General features: G+C 39.0%; 1 protein-coding gene across 1 annotated transcript in view; it reads right to left on the bottom strand.

Moving 5' to 3' along the window:
• Positions 1–21263, bottom strand: part of BCAS1 (brain enriched myelin associated protein 1) — a 102155-nt gene extending 80892 nt beyond the window's left edge. Inside the window, exons 1-3 of the mRNA XM_060185116.1 lie at positions 20222–21263; positions 10111–10187; positions 7821–7899 (exon numbers count right to left, since the gene is read on the bottom strand). Of these exons, the coding sequence (XP_060041099.1) occupies positions 7821–7899; positions 10111–10182 (151 nt within the window). The 5' untranslated portion in view covers positions 10183–10187; positions 20222–21263. The remainder of the gene's footprint in view (positions 1–7820; positions 7900–10110; positions 10188–20221) is intronic.
• Between the last annotated feature and the right edge of the window lie 225 nt (positions 21264–21488).

Here is a 21488-nt window from a genome sequence, read left to right as displayed (position 1 = left end):
GATGGCCTCACCAATGTGTCATAGAACCATACCTCTCCAGAGCCCTACCCCACTAGAGAAAGATAGAAACAGGCTGGGGGTGTGGATTAACCTGCCAACATATATGTTCAGTGGAGAAGCAATTACAGAAGCCAGACCTTCCACCTTCTTCTTCACCCAATAAAGAATTTTGGTCCATACTCCCAGAGAGAGATAAAAAATAAAGAAGTTTCCAATAGAGGGGATGGGACACAGAACTCTAATGTTTGGAACTGTGTGGAATTGTACCCCTGTTATCTTATAATCTTGTTAATTATTATTAAATCACTAATAAACATTTAAAAAAGAAACAAATAAACAGATGACATACTAAAGACATTTTAATTTACATGAAAAAGTATATAAGAATTTAAGTAAGGAAAAAACATATATCAAGCAAAAATTCAATTACAGTTCCTAAGTGTTTAGGAGAGTTGAAAATCTTGATTTACTTAATGCACAAAAGATATTTTGTATATTGTATGAGTGTGTGTTCCCTAATGCACACAAGATATTATATATATATATATAGAGAGAGAGAGAGAGACAGGGAGAGAGAGTGTATGTGTGTGTGTGTGTCTTGAGTTATTTTATCTGGATATGTGCCTGAGGATTTATTTCTAGTGGCATCTTAGAGTAACCCTTAAGACACTGATTTGTGGATCAGAAGAATTTAATTCAGAAATATGTGACCTAGGCAAATTACTCCACTTTTCTGTGTCTCAGTGGAAAGAAATAGAAAGATATAATACAATACTGAAGTTTCTTCTAATGTGGTGGGGTCTATGTTTGAACCTGGGTTGCATACATGGCAAAGCAATTTACCATCCAAGTAGCCTATTTTGCTGAACCTATACTTTACTTCTAAAAATCTGTCTATCTATAATCTATAACATATATATCTAGTATCATTTATCTAGAGTCAATGACAGATAGATATTGAGAAAGAGTGAGATCAGAGCACAACTTTAGCATATATGTTGCAGGGAATCAAATCTAGGACCTTATGCAAACCCCATGTTCTGCCCACCAAGTCACCACCCTGGCAGCAAAATCAATACTTTCTTATTTAGAGAGAGACTATGCACTGTTCTGCCAAATTCTGGAGATTGAACTTGGAGCCCCCTGTGTGCAAGATCTATATTTTACTATATTTATCTATATTTTACTATATTTATGCCACCTCATCCTGCCCTGGCCTATTTTGATTTTAGCTGTACCTTCAGTGCCTCCAGTAGAGTTTGGCAGATCATAAGACTCGGTCAGACAACAGCACGGTAAAGATGTAGCAAACTCTCAAGTAACCATCACCATGACTGTTATGGTGGCAACCTTAATAGCAGTGGTGGCAGAAATGGAGTTCTTTCCTTCTGAAAATTCATTGTCAATCTAACTCCTCCTAGATCTTCAGGTTAGAGAATAAAGTAAAAAGTATTAATACGATCTTATTCACAAGTGAAATATCCATGATCTGTTGAAACAAGGGTTAAGGTGGAAGATTGTAAAGGAAAGTTGCAAATCTTGTAAAAGGTGTAGGAGTATAGAATCACATACTGTACCGACTCACATACACAGTTATTATTGGGTGAGGAGAGGATCTGGAGGAGTTATAACAGTTCATCAAAAAAAGAAGGGAAAATAGAAAGAAAAGTAGAGGACAACACAGAAGTTCTTCAAAAGAGAATTATATTTGAATATCAAAGGATTACAGCAGACCCTTGGGAAAACTAAAGAAAGCCTCACAAAGTTTTTTTAAATTGTCCATTTTTGCGGATATGCTACAGGAGTCAAATGACATTTCAAACAACCATGACTGTCTATGTTGTGCAAATGCAGCTGTTATTTTAAACAGCTTGAAATAAGAATCATGTGGAAGATACTCTGACTTGGAGGATTATGTTAGATTTGAAAATTTCACTGAATGATCAGATTTCATGCTTTCTATCCATTACTAAGAAGGCAGAATGCTTTTGCCAATATATCCCAGGATGAATAAAAAGAAAAGAAAAGGTTTTGTTGGGGTGGGGGGAATTACCTATTATCAGCTTGATATGCCTATTACTTAGCATTGAAAATGCTGGATTTAAATGCCTTATGTACAAACATCAACCCATTTCCAGAGAAAACATACTCTGCATTAATTAAAGCCATGATTGTGAGTCACTGGGGCAAGACTGATGTTGGAACTTGTGATTTTCATTTTCCTCTGTACCCACAAATCTCCTACCATTCATAGGCCTACAATGGTCTGGAGCATACATAGATAACTTAAGTGCAAAGCCATGCAAAGCCAACCTTTGCTCCAACATGAGCAAAATTGTCATTGAAAGACACTTTAGATATCTGATCTTGTTTTCCCCTTTAAATTTCATAGTAATACAGAATTAGCACATGTTTCCTGCCAAATCTGATTAATCTCTCCTAACTTCTTCCCTGTTTCTGTCTTCCACCCTCATTTGAGCTGCAAAAGTAACCTCTGCAACTCAGGGTGACTTACTAAATAAACTCTGTCCACACTTAACACAGTTACATACAAGAAGTATTTTGGGGCCTTGTTAGTTGTAATATATATATATATATATATATATATATATATATACATATATATACACACAAAAAAGGATCATATTATAGTTTAAGGTTGCTGTTATACATCACTGTTGTAGACCAACTTCTGGTGTTTCCTCCAAATTCCTAGATTGAAGTACTAATCCCCATAATGGTGGCATTAGAAGGTAGGGCCTCTGGGAGGTGATTAGGCCATAAGGGTGAAGCCATTGTGAATAGGACTAGTGCCTTTATAAAAGAGACTCCAGAAAGTTTTCCCATCCCTTTACCCCTTTACCAAGTAAAGATATTATGAAAAGATATACTGCTTATTATCCAAGGAGGTTCTTTTTTAACTTTTAAAAAATATTTATTTTCCCTTTTGTTGCCCTTGTTGTTTTATTGTTGTAGTTATTGTTCTTATTGATGTTATTGTAGTTGGATAGGACAGAGAGAAATGGAGAAAGGGAGGGGAAGACAGAGAGGGGGAGAGAAAGAGAGACACCTGCAGACCTGTTTCACCGCTTGTGAAGCAACTCCCTTGCAGGTGGGGAGCTGGGGGCTTGAACCAGCATCCCTACGCAGGTCCTTGTGCTTTGCACCACGTTTGCTTAACCCGCTGCACTACCACCCAACTCCCTCCCAAGGAGGTTCTTATCAGAGAACTAATGCACCTTATGTTTAGATTCTCAACTCCAGAACTTGAGAAATAAGTAGTTCTTATCTAAGTTACCTGGACTTTGATATTCTTATGATAGTAGTCCAAATGGACAAAGACAATCATAGTTTTCCTTTCCAGTAACTTTATAGAAATCCATCGTATCTTTTTAACAGCTGATGATAAGACAGGATGTCAGTTGTATTATGGCTAAACCAAAGACAGCTAAGCCATCATGTAATTAATAAACATACTGATAATTTCCAAATAGTTTTTTTCCTAATTCCAACATAAACAATATTGGAATTAACATCCATGTTCAGTTACACTGACAAATGTTATAAAACTAATGTTTTACTTTTATAGAATAGAGGCACAGGCATAATATTTGTGTGCATGAATTGATAAGTCACTCTTTACTATTGAATTAACTCTATTCAAGTCTTTTGTGCATCTTAGAACTTGTGCTACAATTCTGAGATTAGAATATTGTAATGACAAAGAAAGGCAAGTACTCTCAAGAATTTTTATTCAAGGTGGAAAGCCGGCTAAATAAAGCATGACAGGTAGTGGGTGCGAGAAGGACACATGTATTTGATCTATTCCAGACCAATGATTTTGGGCCCACATTTTTCATCGTTTCCAGTGGCTATGATTTTGACATTTGTGTCTATTTAAAGAAAAAACCAAAAAATCTGGCATTTGGAGTAGTTAAAAACCGTGCTTGCCCATGAAGGATGACAGAGGACCTAGTGGGGGTTGTGTTGTTATATGGGAAACTGGGGAATATTATGCATATACAAAATATTGTATTTAATGTTGAATGTAAAACATTAATTCCCCAATAAAGACATTAAAAAAAAAAAACGTGGTTTTACCAAGTTCCTAGAAACCATGGTAGTGGCTTGACTTTCAAGTCTTAGGGCCAATAATTAAAGCTAAATTACACTGAGAATAGATAAAAGAGAAAAAGACCTAAGCAACAATGTGGCATGAATCATCCATTCTTCAGCCAACACTATGCATCCCAAGAGACCAGTTCCCAAGCAGTGCAGATACCAAGTGTCTCAGAGCAAAAGAGAGAACCAAATATTAAGAGCCCTCTGTTTCTGCAAAACCATTTTTGCATTATTACAGTCTGGTTTTCCCCAAGTTATGTCATATGCTAACACTAAAATGATGTCGAATCACGCCCACGTGGCCCCTCCTTCCTCTCAGTTTATTCAGTATGTCTGACAAGCAACAGGCAGGCTGAACATTCCCAGCAGGTGACTCATTACACTTTACTCAGGCACCCCTATCAACAAATGTTTCCATTCTCATCCCCTATGTGGCATTGTTGGCAACACTTGCTTAAACACTCAGCTCCTAGTCTTCAACCTCATTTGTACCAGGAAGCCACTTCTTCCACAAGTTGCTACCCCCACTATTTCACCTCACTTTCTGTGTTACAGATGTTCACACACCCAGACTCCTCCAGCCTCTCTTTCTTAACCTCAGCTCTTTTGTGAGAAGGTGACTCAGGGTCTTCCTAAGAGCAGACATGTGTTTAAATCACGTTTTAGTTATTGAAGGAGAAATGGCAACTGAATCATAGCGGTATCATTTAGGCTCTGACAGAGCTTGGATGTATGCTAATACTTGTCATATAAAATTATATGTCACATACAGACTTTCTGGGTGAACAAGGGACTTCATATACTATGGATTTTTCCAAATTCTAATTGCCTACTGACATCATAGTATTTTTGTGCTGCACCTAACAATTCATCATGTATTTACTCTGCCCCTTGACAGCATCCTCAGAACAAAAGTCCTTCCTCACCCTTTATGAGGTTCTAAAGTGTTTCCCCAGGGATGATGTACAAATATTTTACAAAGAATGCTCTAGGAAACTTTTCCCCCAGCATTTCCTTTACAGAATCTCTAGGCATAGCTCCTACTTTCTTTGTTTTTGGGTGCAAGAGGTGAGCAGTGCCTGGCAGAATATCCCTTACAGGTGGGAAAAGAGATTATTAAATTAAGTGAGGGTGTGTTATCTTTGCTGAGAACACACTATTAATGGAATAGCTTGTTCTTTCTAGGATGATTGCTTTGTTCTGGCATGAAGGGTGGGCAAATGGGCTTTCAAATGCTGCCTCTTGTTATCCTGCAAGATCTCTGGGTCTTTAGAGTTTTTTTTCTTTGACTTTATACTGAAGTCTATATGTGAGAAAAACTTGTAAGAGACCCCTGCATTCAATGGGAGGGATGGTACACTGAGCTGAGAGTCTTGGGTCCACCTGAAAGATGTCTGATGCCATGAGAGGCAACATACTCATACATAACTTGTGAGAAAGGGTTAAAAGGTGCAGGTGACTGTCCTCTGAAGTCTTCCATTTCCTGGGATATCTAAAGAGTCATTTAATAAGAAGCTAGGTGGTGGAGCACCTGGTTAAAAGCACACATTTCAGTGCATCAGGACCTGGGTTCAAACCCCTGGTCCCCACCTATAGGGGGAAGCTTCAAGAGTGATGAAGCAGGGCTGCAGGTGTCTCTCCATCTCTTTCCCTTTCCAGGCCCCCTCCCCTCTCAATTTCTCTCTGTCTCTACCAATAATAAATAGATAATTTTTAAAAGTCATTGAAGAGTATGACAAGATAATTTAAATTACTTATCTCTTCACAAAACACTACCTATTGTCCTTTTTCCATGAATTCAGACAAAGCAATAGAATTGGGTGAACAAAATACATTCCTGTAAAATGGAAAAACAATCCTTGATAGCAAATATCCTTTGTTAAGTTCCTGTGTCTGCTTATGTGAGTTGTTCTAACAGTGTTAATTTTTGAAGACTTCATTGTACTTTACTAATGTTTTAAAGTTTTATCTGTTTTAAATACTTAAATGATTGAGGTAAATTAGCAAGCCTGGATTTTAATTTGGCAGTAAAATTTTATAATATACAATATAATACACATCAATGTTAGTAATATATATCAATGTTAGTAGCGGAAGTTAATGCACTTTGACAACTGTCTAGTCACATGACTGACTACCTCCGTAAGCAAGATACAAGACCTCACCATTATACTTCAAAGTTCCATGGTACCCTTCTGCATAGAACTTCCACCTCTGCTCTTACACCCTAGAAATCAAGAACTTCTTTTTAAATCAACAACTTTTAGCATTATATTTTTGCCTTTTCTATAACTTCACATATATAGAATTATATAATATGATGACTTTTTGTGTCTGACTTCTTTTAGCTCAATGGCTTTGAAACTATTTCATGATGTTGCATTTAACTGAAGTTGATTATTATTATTTATTTATTGGGTATGATATCTCACTGATTGTCATTTTGCTATGTTGGAAATATTTTCATGGATATTTTGGAATTAAAATTAAACAGACACTGAGAAAATAAAAGTAAAAAATCAAGATGTTAATTTAAGCAATCTTATTTTTGTTAGAACATACACATTATCTCCCAATCCAAATTTGAAGTAAATTTGTTGCCTTCAGTGTCATACCAGGGAATCAGATTGGACATGGTCTTGACACCACTGAAAGCTTACTCTAAAGACTTCAGACTTTAAATAGAACCTGAAATTGATGACTTAACCTAGAAACATAATGTGGTAAGAAAAATGAGATATTTATATTTTCCAATATATCTAAGGTGAATTAGATTGCCAGGTCTTTGAGAGATATCCCTAATCCAACTGAGTTGTACTACTTGATGCTTGTTTGAGGTCATAATTTCTTATTTCTTGCCCTTATTGACAAAAAAAGAAATATATTTCTTTCTAAGAGAAAGAAAAAGACAATTTTATGGATTAATTTAAAAGGGCTGTTTTTACTGATTTTCTTCTGTAGTGGCTTTGGAAGACAAGTTAAGATTAAAAAAGTACAGGGGATAGAGGGATGTTTTAAAGCCTGACTTATAATGCGCCAAAGCTAAGCTGAGCAGACAGAATATAGTTGACTTCAGTGACTTGATGACTGCCTCTATGAGAATCAACTTGAAATCCAACATAGAAAAGTAAACTTTCCTCATGTGTTTGCTATACTCCAGACTATTTTAAAGATTATAGTTGTTTCAATTCACTTAAGCTTTTACAGTGATTTCAGAAGTTTAGTACTGCCATTATTATTGTCTTCATTTTTGCAGATGAGAGGACTGAGAGACACAGAAACAGTCCGGAATCATACAAAAGAGTTTCAATTTGAATTTACTTCAATTTGAATTTTGCATCCTGGCTGCCTAGAATAGTTGCTTAGCCAGGTACAAGTGTAGGAAATGTAGTATCTGGCAATAAATGGTTCAATTGCACTTGGGGGAAAGTGGGAAACAAACACATAACAAGAATGAGAACAGTCCCTCAGAATTCCTGTTGTTTATTTTTCTGGTGATTCCCTCTCTCTCTCTCTCTCTCTCTCTCTCTCTCTATATATATATATATATATATATATATATATATGTGTGTGTGTGTGTGTGTGTGTGTGTGTGTGTGTGTGTATAAAATTACATATATTTATAAATATATATATGTAAAAACAAGACTTCCTATTATCATAAATAGCATCAGCAGAGCCTTGCCAAGTACACTGACCTTCATCGTAGTATTGAACGGTGTGAGTTGAAATGATCACTGGCATCCCGTTCTGATCACATTCACTCTCAGATGTCACCTGGAACAGAGTATGTGGCAACTGCTAGTTGATTGCTTCAGAACATTCAGAACCCAAGGAAAGCTCTGAAGGCCAGAGGATGCTGCCTCAAGAAATGATATTTAATGTAAATTCTATACTTTTAGGGATCACCTAATTTACTACCAGAACTCAGAAAAAAAAAAAAAAACTCAAGGACTGGATTCCTCTGATCAGAAGAGTACTGTATGGTCTGCATTTCTATAGTGGTTCCCACTATAGAAAAGACTTATTCAGACAGATGGACATCCATGCAAACCACATACTTATAACTTTGGGGAACAAGAATTTAACATACCAGTTCCTGAAATCAGCAGTTAATGGCTTGCCATTGTTCTGCACATATAAACCTAGCCTCCAGCCAAGCCTTTAGCCAACAAACTTGTCAAATACAGGAAGTTCATAGTCACTCTTTTCCTGCTTCAGAATACTCTGTTTTTCCACTGTGGCAACTGATATCCAGTTGTAGGTAATGGTCCTGCAGTTTTCTCTTTTTTTTTCTTTCTTCCTCCTTTCCTTCTTTTTTTGTTCTTTACCTTCTCTGCTATTTATTTCTGCTATTAAAAAGGATTATGCATATATATAATATATATATGTACACATACACCCATACTATGTGTGTGCTCACATTAAAGAAAATAGTTGTAAAAATCAGTTAGGGGAGTTGGGCGTTAGTGCAGCGGGTTAAGCACACGTGGCACAAAGTGCAAGGACCAGCATAAGGATCTCGGTTCAAGCCCCCGGTTCCCATTTGCAGTGGAGTCGCTTCACAGGCATTGAAGCAGGTCTGCAGGTGTCTATCTGTCTCTCTCCCTCTCTGTATTCCCCTCCTCTTTCCATTTCTCTCTGTCCTATCCAACAATGACAGCAATAAAGCAATAATAATAACTACAACAATGAAAAAACAACCAGGGCTACAAAAGGGGAAAAAAATAGCCTCCAGGAGCTGTGGATTCATGGTGCAGGCACCAAACCCCAGCAATAACACTGGAGGCAAAAAAAAAATTACTTAGTCATTTTAGTAATTAAACAATATGCATTATTTTATTGTGTTTAGTAATGATTGTTAATATATAATAAAGTCTAAATTATAATCAAATATGACAGTTGGACAGAGATCCAGCGGAAGATATTTACACATCATGCATGTGATAAGCAATCTATATCTAAAGTACATAAATAAATCAAACAACTGAACAGCAGCAACAAACAAGACAATAAAAAAAGCAAGCAAAAAACGGGTCATATTAAAGTTGCGCACTGGACAAATTGGATCAGAATCTGGGAGTGGGAAGTGAGGACAGGCATCTTGAATGCCAAACATCCTCTTGTGTTACTTATTCAGTCAAGGAGAAGAACTAATTTAGGTTTCTTTCTTTAGATGACTGTTTTGGAGTGCTGAGGTCAGTGACACTCAAATACTTGTCTTCAGATCTTCCAAGACCAGATGACAGAAAGTTCCACTATCTTTGCTTTTTAAAAGCCCATTTTAAGACTTGGAGCCCAATTAAAATGGAAATGCCAATAGGAGAATGATAAAGCCTATAAGCTCATACTAATTATGTAATAAATGGAGTACCTATTCAGAATAGGTTGAATTTGAAGAAATTACCTAAAAACACGAGCGGCCATAGTAGTTTCTTCCTTCCTCGAAACCTCTACCTTAAAACTGCCTGCCTGGTGCCAGGTTCAAAGACCACCTACAATCCTGGGTGTGGGTCCAGGCATATAATTTTTCTCAGATACCCCAAATGGTTCCAGATCTAGGAGTCTCTGGTCTACCAGGGTGAGACAGTAACAAAAATGATGCCCATTTGAATGTAACTGACCCTGGCCATTGTGTTGTTGAGGGGACTGAGAAATCAGGAGGATCCCCTTTTGGGTTTGTTGCTGTTCTGATGAAATGAATTCCAGAGGACATGCTTTTAGGTGCATAGTATCACACCATTCCAACCACCAGAGTTTTGTTCCCTATTGCCTTCACTGGAACATCAGTAGTTCTCCCAGATTCACAGATATGGGTTGCCTCTTCTAAATAGTACATTTTAAAGAAACTTCTAGGTGAATACAATTGAATAAACCATGGGAATAGTAGCCCATCATCAACCATGCTCATGTCATGGGCACTGAACAGGCCATTTAATTTGCCCTAACCCCTAGGAGCCAATGATGCAGGGACAATGATTGCCATACCTTGTGAGTGTCTGTGTCTGATTCATTTTCTTGGTCTTCTACTTTTTGTGGAACACTCATTTGGTTACCCATTGTGGCTGTAGTAGAGGAAAATACACAGAGAGATTAAAACTCAAACTATGGAGAGTTGGGTGTTAGCACAGCAGGTTAAGTGCATGTGGAGCAAAGCGCAAGGATTGGAGTAAGGCCCCCGGTTGGAGAAACCCGGCTCCCCACCTGCAGGGGAGTCGCTTCACAGGCGGTGAAACAGGTCTGCAGGTGTCTTTCTCTCCCCCTTTTTGTCTTCCCCCCTCCAGTCCTGTCCAACAATGACATCAATAACTACAACAATAAAACAAGGGCAACAAAAGAGAATATATAATACCCAGCATCTTGTATATAGCTTTGCTAGCGGTTGCTTCTGTTCTCCCTGGTCTAGGCTTTTGAGAGAGTCCACATATCAAAGACTCAGCCTATGTATTAAAAAGACTCAGTCTGTGTTTTAAGAAGTTCTAGACATATGATCAATTTTTCTCCTCTCATATTAATTAAATAGTGGTTTATATGTTTATACTTTAATAGGAATGTACATAAACACCATTCCCACCACCAAAAGACTGTGTCCCAAACCCTAACAAAGAGACTTTCCAAAGTTAACCCAATCACCAAATAATGTGATGATAACAACAACTATCCATTGTCTTCTTGAACCCTAAGACAACAGGAACCTCACATTTCCACTATAGAGCCTATATTTCCCCCAGTCCTGGAACCTTAGGGTGGGGCCCACTTTCCTACACGCTACGCTCAGTTCAAATCAAATAATATTGCATCTGTGGATCGCAGCCTAATCAATGCAACAAGTGCCACCACAACATGCTTTACTTCAGACTGTGTCCGGAGACTTCAGGTGTGGAATGACAACCCTTCAGCTTCATTACTCGGGTGAGACCTTTCCTTTCATAGGATTCTTTAATTCCATTCCAGGTGGTCCACTCCCCAATAAAGTCCCCCAAACTAGATATAGTCCAGGTCCCCTGAGATAGAGCATAGGTTCACACATGCCCATAAACTAGGGAAAAGTATATACCTGAAAGCAAAAGTACACAAGAGCATGCAGGGAATACCCCCCAACACCTCATCTGCACTATTCCAGTCTTTAGGTCCATGATTGTTCAACAGTTTATTTGGCTTTGTATGTTAACTCTCTTTTCAGCCACCAGGCTCTGGATGCCAACAAGATGCTGACCAGACTTCCCTGGACAGATGACCCCATGTGTCCTGGAGCTCTGCTTCCCTAGAGCCCCACCCTACTAGGGAAAGAGAGAGGCAGACTGGGAATATGGACCGACCAGTCAACGCCCATGTTCAGCGGGGAAGCAATTACAGAAGCCAGACCTTCCACCCTCTGCAACTCACAATGACCTTGGATCCATACTCCCAGAGGGATAGAGAATGGGAAGGCTATCAGGGGAGGGGATGGAATATGGAGATCGGGTTATGGGAATTGTGGAACTGTACCCCTCTTATTCTATGGTTTTGTTAATGTCTACTTTCTTAAGTAAAAAAATAAAAAAGAGAATATATAAATAAATAAATATTAAAAAAAAATAAAACTCAAACTACATACACGTCTTACTCCCACTAATGAATCGGAGATGTATTATCACAAGCCCAAGTTAAACTAATGGCTTAGATTTATTTTGGGAAAAGAGAGGAAATTAGACCCACTTTTGAATTGTAGGCCATTGCTGGAGGAAAATATCTGTCTTCATGAAAAGTGTATCTAAAGCAAATAATGTTTTCTTCCCTCTTAACCAGTCACAGCTATTATATCAAGGAAATTTTAGAATGAGTATAATTCAAAGGAAACTTAGCACTTTTAGTATTATCTACTACTCAAGTTAAATCAAACACCTCTTATTGCTCTGGTATTTTTTAGTAGCGCTTAGAAGTACTTGTGATTATATTTATGTGGTCACATTTTCATTTAATCACACTTATTGTTTAAGTAAATATATGTAATATAGCCCTAGCTCTGTACTGTATACTATGCTAGTATCATGACAGTTATAGCAAGAAGTTAAATAGAGGGGCCTTCTCTGATTTCCAAGAGCTGAAACCTAGTGGGTAGAAACAAATACTCAATCCACAAACCAGGTATTTCTCATAGTTCAAGACAGCCTACTATGGTGATTATTTATTTACATAGAACCTGGAACAAAGCAACCTGACCTGGAACCTAATCTTACCCCTTGTCACTGTGTATGTTTGCATGGGTTAATCAGCCTCTTTGTGCCTCACAGGACTGCTACAGGACTCTCTGAGTTAGTGCTTGTAAAGTAGTTAGAACAACACCTGATGCTTAATAAGCAACATAGACATGTTTGTTCAGCAAATCATTTGTGCTCGATGCTATGAATAAAAGTAAGTAATAGCCAGAGGGTACCATTGGTAGAGGGTAGGAGGTGGAATCTCTAAGTAGGATGCTATTAGAATGAAGTAATAGATTCTTATTTATTTATTTATTCCCTTTTGGTGCCCTTGTTGTTTTATTGTTGTAGTTATTATTGATGTCATCGTTGGACAGGACAGAGAGAAATGGAGAGAGGAGGGGAAGACAGAGAGGGGGAGAGAAAGACAGACACTTTGTGCCACCTGTGCTTAACCCACTGCGCTACCGCCTGACTGCCATAATAATTGATTCTTTAACTTCTACCCCCCTTCACCAATAAACAGTGAGTACCATAAGGTGAGGAAATTTATCAGCCTGGGTACTCCTCAGCATTGTTTATTTTCACTTAATTTGATTATTTATGTATTTGCTTAGTTTTGTTGTGCTGGGGCTGTGCATGATTCCACTGCTTATGGAGTTTTTTTTTTTCTTTAGAGAGAGCGTGAAAGAGACCATAGCATAGAAGCTTCTTCCGACATGAGTCACACATGTGGCAAAACAACACACTTTTCAACTGAGATAGTTCACTGTCCTACACCAACTTTTTAATTCTTTTTATTTTAGAGAGAGACAGAGATAGGCAGAGAGAAAGGGAAATGCATTCCAGCATTATCTCCACTAGTGCTATGGTGTTTCCATGTGGCTCTGGGGCTCATACCCCAGGCCTGTGAATTGTCAGATGTACACTCTACTAGGTGAGCACACCCTAGGGCCTTTCAGCAATGTTTCTCTATTTACCAGGTGCTGTTTAATTTTTATGTATTGGTTGAGTATAGGAGAATGATCATTGATCACTTTTCCTCAGGTGACAGGCAATGTGCTGAACACATGCTCACATTACCACCAGACCTCTCTAGTGCCTTGTACAACTGTAGTCATCAATAATTATATAGCATTTTATCAGTTCCAAGCACTGTTGTCTAAATACTTTTCCATCTCAACCTACAGTATTGTGTAGAATAAGCTTCCTATCATCTCATTCTAGATATAAAAAAACGAGGTCAAAGGAGGTCAACCTACTTTCCAGAGGTCATGCAGTGAGTAATATTAAAACAAGATTCAAATAGGCTTCTTGTGCACCGAACCGCTGGAATGCACCAAAGTCATGAGCTCCCCTTAGAAAGGAAAGACTTATGTCTTCAAACTGCACCCACGAACACAGATCCAGAAAATGATTCAGTGAATATTTGATCCAGAGTGGCTGGTTCCAGAACTACCTAGAACGTTCTTTTTCATACTTATTATATTTCAGTGCAACTCTAGGCTCATGTGACTTTCAGAATAAAAACCACAACTTTTTATTCAAACTGAAACCAGTTAAAGCCTCTCCAAAGATTTTGCTTGGCCTTTGAGCCATACACAAAAAATGTTTTAATTTTCTCTCTCCTTTTTTTCCCCCATGCTATTAGGGAATTAAATGAAAAAATAACAATGATTTTAAATTCAAAGCACTATTATTAAATTTATGCCCATTGGGGATTACTTTCAATAAAAATGTTGAGATTATGAGAAGTCTTTGAGACTAAGAGAAGTGTGACCTATGCAGATAGTAGAGGAACCCAGAGTTGGGATCATATCATTTGGATTACAGCACATTTCAAGTAGCCTCTCTGCAAATTCAGGACCAAATGAATTTCAAGTAGAAAAATCCATTTGCATGCCTTTGGCAGCGAAGACACCGAACAAGGATAGCACTGCATTCCACAGGCAATTACAACAAGTGTTGTGAAATTGTTTCTGCCCTTCACATTTTAGGAAAATCAGGATTTGTAAGACACAAAACCAAAAGGTTACTGCCACCTACTGGCCAAGATCAGTATCAGCAGAAGTAAATATGTTCAGCCTACATGGAGAGAGCTCTGCTAAAATATCTCCGGAGTTCCAGAGGAAGGTTTGTTTATTTATTTATTTTGAATTTATCAATAAAACCTGTTGAAAGTTGGCAAGAGAATGACAAATCCTACAAGGTCTAAAATGTAGTTCAACTAATAAGGCATTAACAATGATCGCATCTGATGTGTATGGAGAATCCACAGTTCAACACTCTCGAAAGAGGATGGTATGTCCAACACAGGACAAGGTTGTGTCCCTGGGCAGTTTCCTCCTCTGAAAAATGAAGACAACAGCACTCACCTGGGGAGGCTGTTGTGATAACTGAGTAAGTTAATTCACACAAGGTGCCCTGAATAGGGTGTTTTACGAAGTGATTCTCTGATAGTGTGCACACAAGTAGTGTCATCTTTATCGTTGATGTATTCAGTCTAGTTTCTCTCAGAGTTGCCTGGTGATGAGAACTAAGGAAGCTGATGATGACTCAAATTCTTTCATTCTCTTAAATAAAAGTCAGTTTGGCATCTTGGATCTGAACTTTTAGCGAATGCACAGGTGATTTTCAAGACCAGTCACATAAGGAAAAGACTGTAGTAGTGACTGTTCATGTTGTTTTAAGACAGAATATTTCAGAGTTGCGGGACTTTTATCTTAACTATATGAAAATCCTGGGTACACTAAGATGCACCAATCACCCTAAAAACCACCTGAACTCTGTAGAAAAATTATTTTATGCCCATTTAACAGAAGACAAAACTGAGACTCAGTCTGGTTCAGGCAAAAATTCTCTCTGGCGAAGTTCTCATTAACCATCAACAAATGTGAAAAATAAACCAGATAAAAAGTTTGACATAATAATGAGTAACAGCTAGCTTTGGGTCAGTGAAATAGCTCACTTGGGTAGTGTGCAACCAGATTTGAAACCAGTCCCCAACACTGAAGGAAGATTCGCTGTTAAGGTATCTCTCTTTCACTTTCTCTCTGTCTCTCTCTTATTAATTTTTTAAAAAAGAACTAGTTTTTTTTTTAATTTTGAAAAAAGCAAAATCTGAAGGTGATGTCGAAGTGCCCTTTCTCTCCTGAGCTGACGGTGTGAGCTGTTTTGTTTTCATGATTTTTATCTGACATTAAACACAAGCTACCAGATGGCAGGGGTTTTGTTTTGGAAATTAGACTAATTTGAAGGTCTAGCATTTTGAGACTGTAAAGTTACTTTTTGCTATAATTGTTCAGATGAGAAAGTTTCTTTTATTTCCCAACTACGTTCTTATGGGTAGCCTTAAAATCAGACTGCATGTGAGAACTGCTTGAAGAGTTTGAAATCCCCATGTCCAAGCACCAGCCAGACTGGTAACAATTAGCTCTTCAGTTGATTTCTGTGAAACCCAGGATGAGAGTTGCTGTTTGAGATACTTTGGGGTGAGTATCCCCTGAGCCAGGGATCTCTTTCAGATACTCTTTTTCTGATGTGGAGAACTAGGCTCAGGATTCTCAGCTGGAGGCAGTTTTGGTTTTGGGGACCTACTAAGAAGCACCTACCTGGGCATCTGAAAGTGTTCTCAATCCCTTCAGTATATCCTTTCCACTAACAGACCCACTGTTTTGCCAGCCTGCTAATCAAGAGAAACCTACTGGGGTTCCAGCTCCACTACCCTGAGATAGATGTGCAGGGTATACTCATTCCTGGGTACCCCTGCCCAGTTTTTACTCAGGAAGGATTGTCTGCCTATAAAGACTCATGTTTCAAGGGTTTCCCACATCGGGCATGACCCCTGTCCCATCTTGTGCACCCATTCTGTGTCCCTGAATAGAAGAGAACTGGACTTTGTCTGGTTTCTTAAAATCATGACTGTGGGACTTTGGCAAGGCACAGGGCCCTCTCAAAAATTGCAGTTACAGAAAATGGTGGTATTTATAATGATTAATAAGAAAAAGAGAGATAGGGTCTGTAAGAGAATAATCAATATCAGAAGAGTTCATCCAGTTAGAATCCTGTCCCTGTTCAAAGAGAACTCTTCTTTTCCTCCACCACACAGTGAGAGGCCACAGCTAGAAGGCAGCAAACTTTAAGGAAAGAACAGAGATGAAACTGTCTGGAATCATGACATTAGACTTCTAGGTCTCCAGGAAAAATATCAATAATATCAATACCTGTTGTCTAAGTCACCCAGTCTATGGTATTTTTGGTCCTGCAGCCCCAGTGACTATAAAGATCATCTGTTTGTAAGTAGAAGTGAAATGGGACTTAATTCTTGGCAGCCTAGTTCTAGATTTCAACCTCTCAACTTTCTTACCCTCTAGCTGGGTTCTCTTACATGATATTTTGCAAAACATAAAAATTAATAGTAATAATAAAATAAAAATATATAATGCAATATAGCATGCCATTTTTGCAACTAGAAGCTGTCAGTAGTAGTCTTATATGATATCTTATAAGACATGTATATTTAATGTGATATTGCATGGAGCATACGTACTGCATATCCATTTTTGCTGTCAGAAGCTAAAGTCATCGCTAGTTACAGAGTGTGGTCTGGCAATAGTTGAGTGAAAAAATGATGGTTCTTCCTAGTAGTATTTATTTTTCTTAGTCATAGTATGACCCCATTTGTCCTGTGTTCCAGTGCAACAATGCGCTGGTCACTCAGATCACTTCTCTGGAGTCCCTGCCTCTTTTACACAAATGCTGTATGCCCATAACACCTCATTTTATTTATTAGCTAACAATAAGCCCTCCTTCTGGGAACAAATCAAATACAGTATAAGCTTCCCTGGAAAATGACCATTTATAAAGCTGCCTTGCCAGCAGGCTGCTAATCAACTGTCCAATGAAAGGGGGAATGTCCTCAAGGGGTGGACTGATGACAGAACTAGTCACTGAGCAAACAGAAACACCTTTGATCAATGCAGTGGAATGTAGGCAAACTGGCTTCCTCACTACCTAGGCAAGGGTCATGCCAACATGACCAACCTGCCACACCCAGCAGTGTGAACCCCCAGCTCTAAAGGCAAGGTCAAAATGAAAATAATGAGAACTGATCCCTCTGCCAGATCTGGGCCCTGCACCTTCCATTTTCTCCATTGTCGTGTTGGAAATGTGGTAAATCCTGAGGCCCCTCACATGTGGTGGTATAGGCTGCTTCCTTCACAGGGTTGGGATGGGGGAGAGGGGGTGGAGGTGGGGGGGGTGTCACTGAAATCCTGTCTCCCCAAGCCCTGCATCTTGGTAATAGGATTGTGTGGACCCAGAAGGGAAGGATGCATTTAATAAAATCGTAACAGGTGTTTTAGGAAATGCTTGGCAGTTATGCACTGCTATTAAAACACCTGTGTTTGTGAACATACCAAACTTCTCCAAACTAAATCAACAGCAGATAATAACATTACCTGAAAATTTACTATTAATTAGGCAGAGTCAGGATTAGGGTAAGGCAAGAGAGATTGGCAGGTGTACCATACAGTGGGCTTTTGGGAGTGAGTTCCTCTTCCAGTTTGCCTTCCATACTTTATAGCTTGCCCTGGTCCTGGCCCTGAGGCTGTGCACTTCACTTATTATATGTTTTCCTCCACCCTCTACATTCCCATTGTTCCACCATTACACAGGTACAGAAACCTAGGCTTGATAACGCTAATCATTGCCCCTGTAGAAAGAATGTAATCTCTGTGAGTCACATACCTTGCTTGTCTTTTTTGCCCTCAGCAGTAGACTGAACTCTCAGATCACACATGTGGGTCTCACAAATAAAGAAGAGAAAAAGGCAAGTTTGTACATAGGTCCACATGACTTAGATCCCCAAATCCTTAAATGCTTCACAGCCCAGAGCTGAGCATCAGGAGAAGCCACAGACAATTAGAAGGACACTCAGCAAGACAGATGTGCTGTGTTGAATGTAGAGGGGAACCCCAGTCCTCCCTTGGGTGGGGAGATTTCTTCTCATCAGAAACCGGCCAGGATGGGCTCTTAGGAGCCTTGGCCGGTTTCTTTCCTTTCACTTCACCCACAAAAACTAGTACAACTTTCCTGGATGGTAAAACTCTTTGGAAAAAAAATAAAAGAACCTTCTGTGACTTGGGACATTAAGTGGAAAATGGCTTCAGGTGGTCTGCGAGGTGGCACAGTGGCTGAGGTATTAGAATCTCAAGCATGAGGTCCCGAGTTCAATCCCCAGTAGCACATGTACCAGAGTGAAGTCTGGTTCTTTCTCTCTCCTATCTTTCTCATTAATGAATAAATAAAATTTTAAAAAAAGAAAAGGAAAGAAAATGGTTTCAGTGTTTGTTTAGGGAGAAAGCTAGCATACACATCTCAGATCTGAAAGCCAGATATAAGCATGATCCTAAAAGAGTTCAGACAGAGAGGGGCTGTAGAAAGTTTTGCCTTTTGAGTCAGTTTTTAAATTTTTTTTTAACATTTATTTGTTTATTTTCCCTTTTGTTGCCCTTATTGTTTTTTATTATTGTAGTTGTTATTGCTGTTGTTGTTGTCGTCATTGTTGGATAAGATAGAGAGAAATGGAGAGAGGAGGGGAAGACAGGGGGAGAGAAAGATAGACACCTGCAGACCTGCTTCACCGCCTGTGAAGCGACTCCCCTGCGGGTGGGGAGCTGGAGGCTAGAACGGGGATTCTTATGCTGGTCCTTGGGCTTCACGCCATGTGCGCTTAACCCACTGCGCTACCCACCTGCTCTTTGAGTCAGTTTTAAAATGCCAGAAACCTTAGTCATTCAGATGAATAATCTATTTTGACACCATATATGTAGTAACCCCCAAATTAATATTGATAATTAATATTGATAATTAATGTTGATACTGTCTTTGCCTAACATGTTATTATTTTGTTCATTGTAGATGTTTTGGTATTCATCCTCTAAATATTTCTTTAAAATATCTGCTATCTTGATGACTGTTTTTGCTTATGTCTATTAATTTCTGCATGCCTGCTGAGTACCTCATTCATTCCACTCCAGTCCTTCCTTTCTGAACTTCCTCCTCTCTCAGCTTCCTCTTCTCAATCATAACATGGAGATAGAATAGCAATAGCAGCTAATATGTATTCAGTTCAGGATGTTTACGTGCATTAGGTCCTTTAGACTGACTTTGATTATGGTGCTATTTTTAAGCCCCATTGATAGATGAGAAGATCCAAGCCCAAAGGGGTGAGAAAACCTGCCCCAATACCTAGCCAGCCAGTGGGCAGATTTAGCTATGGCTATAGATATCTCTGGGTCGCTGTGGCTCTAGAGTACACACCCACCTTCCAGTCAGCACAACCCTTTCTAGCAGTAAGAAGGGTTCCAGAGGGCAATGCAACTTTCCTAAATCCTGTAACTAGGGTTGAATCCAGTTCAACACAGTTAATGTGTAAACAGAGCCACATTCACAAAAGGCACTAAGCCAGTTCTCCCAGCCTCTTCCATTTCTGTAGACAAAGCCTCCAGGTACAGAGTCAAAGTAGTATTTGCCAAGGAGGATTCTTGTCCTTGAAGGTGGTTCCTAAAGGCAAAACATGCCTCTCATATTCAGTGATCTTTCCCCAGTTCTACCCTTGAAATAAACCTCAATGCTTCTAAGCAAATAAGAGCTATTTATGTTGCTTTGTACTGGACACTGCCCACATTGTCTATTTTAATCCTTGCACAATCCTTTCAGGTAAGGCTCTCTTTGGGTCTATTTCTAAGGTGGTGAAATAGAGGCTCACACATACCCAAAGCTGCAGAGTGGATTTATCACAGAACTGGAGTTAAATTTAACTATCTCTACCCCCTCCCCAGCCTTTGTAATAAATGCACTGCTTACCACAAATAACAAACCATTCAACCCTGTTTAAAAGAAAAGGAAGAAGTTACCTGTAGAGCCCCTGGTAGAAGTGTCTCTGGTTTCCTGGTATCACTTGGAGCTGCTCCTGCTCAGGGTGTCCGTCTCCAGCTGGTGATGCCCAGTCCCAAGCTGCCACCTGAGCCCAGCTCCCTGCCCTTTGCTTCCTGGTCTAGAACCTGCTGGTTGAATACACACAGCAGGGCAAACACAAGCTTAGGTGGGGCTTTCCTCTCCCCTGATTATCCTATAGAAGCAGATTCTCTTCCTATATTTGGGAGCTGTCCTCCCCCTTCAAAAAAAAAAAAAAAAAACCAACATCTGATTTCTCTTTCTCTCTCTCATCCCCTGACATCCCAGACACCCTACTGAGTGCCCTTTACCCACCGCAGCCAACTGAGTTTATCTCAATGGTCAAATTTCTTCCATCAGTCATAGCAGAGAAAACACGTCCTGCAAGATTTTGCATTTCTGTCTTCCTTTCACCTACATGTACTCCAGAATACTACCTCCACCACCACCTGAAAACCAAATCAAAAGGAAACAGTATCTCAACCTCTGTAACACCCTGATCTTGTAAACAACACTCCCAAACAGCTGGGGACACTAAGAAGTAGGTAACATCAGGGGACACTCAGAAGCAGGTAATTTAAGGAGGGCTTACTGCTCTGAAGACAGTCCGACATTGAAAGAAACATCCTTTTTCTCTACCAGATAGAAATTCAAAACAGGTTATTTAGCTTATTTAATTCCAGTAAGGAGACTTATTCAAGTGTCTCACATAGATCTATACAATACAGTATGAGGACATAAGTGAAAAATAGCAAAAAAGACAAAAAAAAAGAAAAAAAGAAAGAAAAACCAGGAAAGCATACATCAAATTGGAGCAGAGCCACAAATAAATGGTAGGTTAACTTGTAGACTTGCTGTGGAGATTTGACAGATGTGGCCTTCAGTGTCCCACTACCCTAAAAAAAGGAACACTATTAAATTATACAACTCTTCAATTATATATTGAAAAAACAACAAATTGAAGAGAAATACAAAATAATAATTATTGTGGCTTTGTTTATTAATATCCCCAGCCACGCAACCATCATGTACACTTGTTTGTTGGTCTGCTTCTAAATTCTGCTTCTAAGACCCCTTATGTTGCATTGCCTGACGTTGTGGTCTATTTACATAATCATTGTTTTGTTCACACTGGTTTAATCCCCACTGGTTCTTGCTTTTTCCTTCTCCCCACCTACGTGTATCCTCTTCTGACCTGACACTTCCGCCTCAGGAGATATATATAGG

This window comes from Erinaceus europaeus, chromosome 1, assembly GCF_950295315.1.
Source record: "Erinaceus europaeus chromosome 1, mEriEur2.1, whole genome shotgun sequence".
Taxonomy (NCBI): Eukaryota; Metazoa; Chordata; class Mammalia; order Eulipotyphla; family Erinaceidae; genus Erinaceus; species Erinaceus europaeus.
The sequence above is the reverse complement of the archived record's forward strand: the minus strand, read 5'-3'. Positions and strand labels throughout refer to the sequence as shown.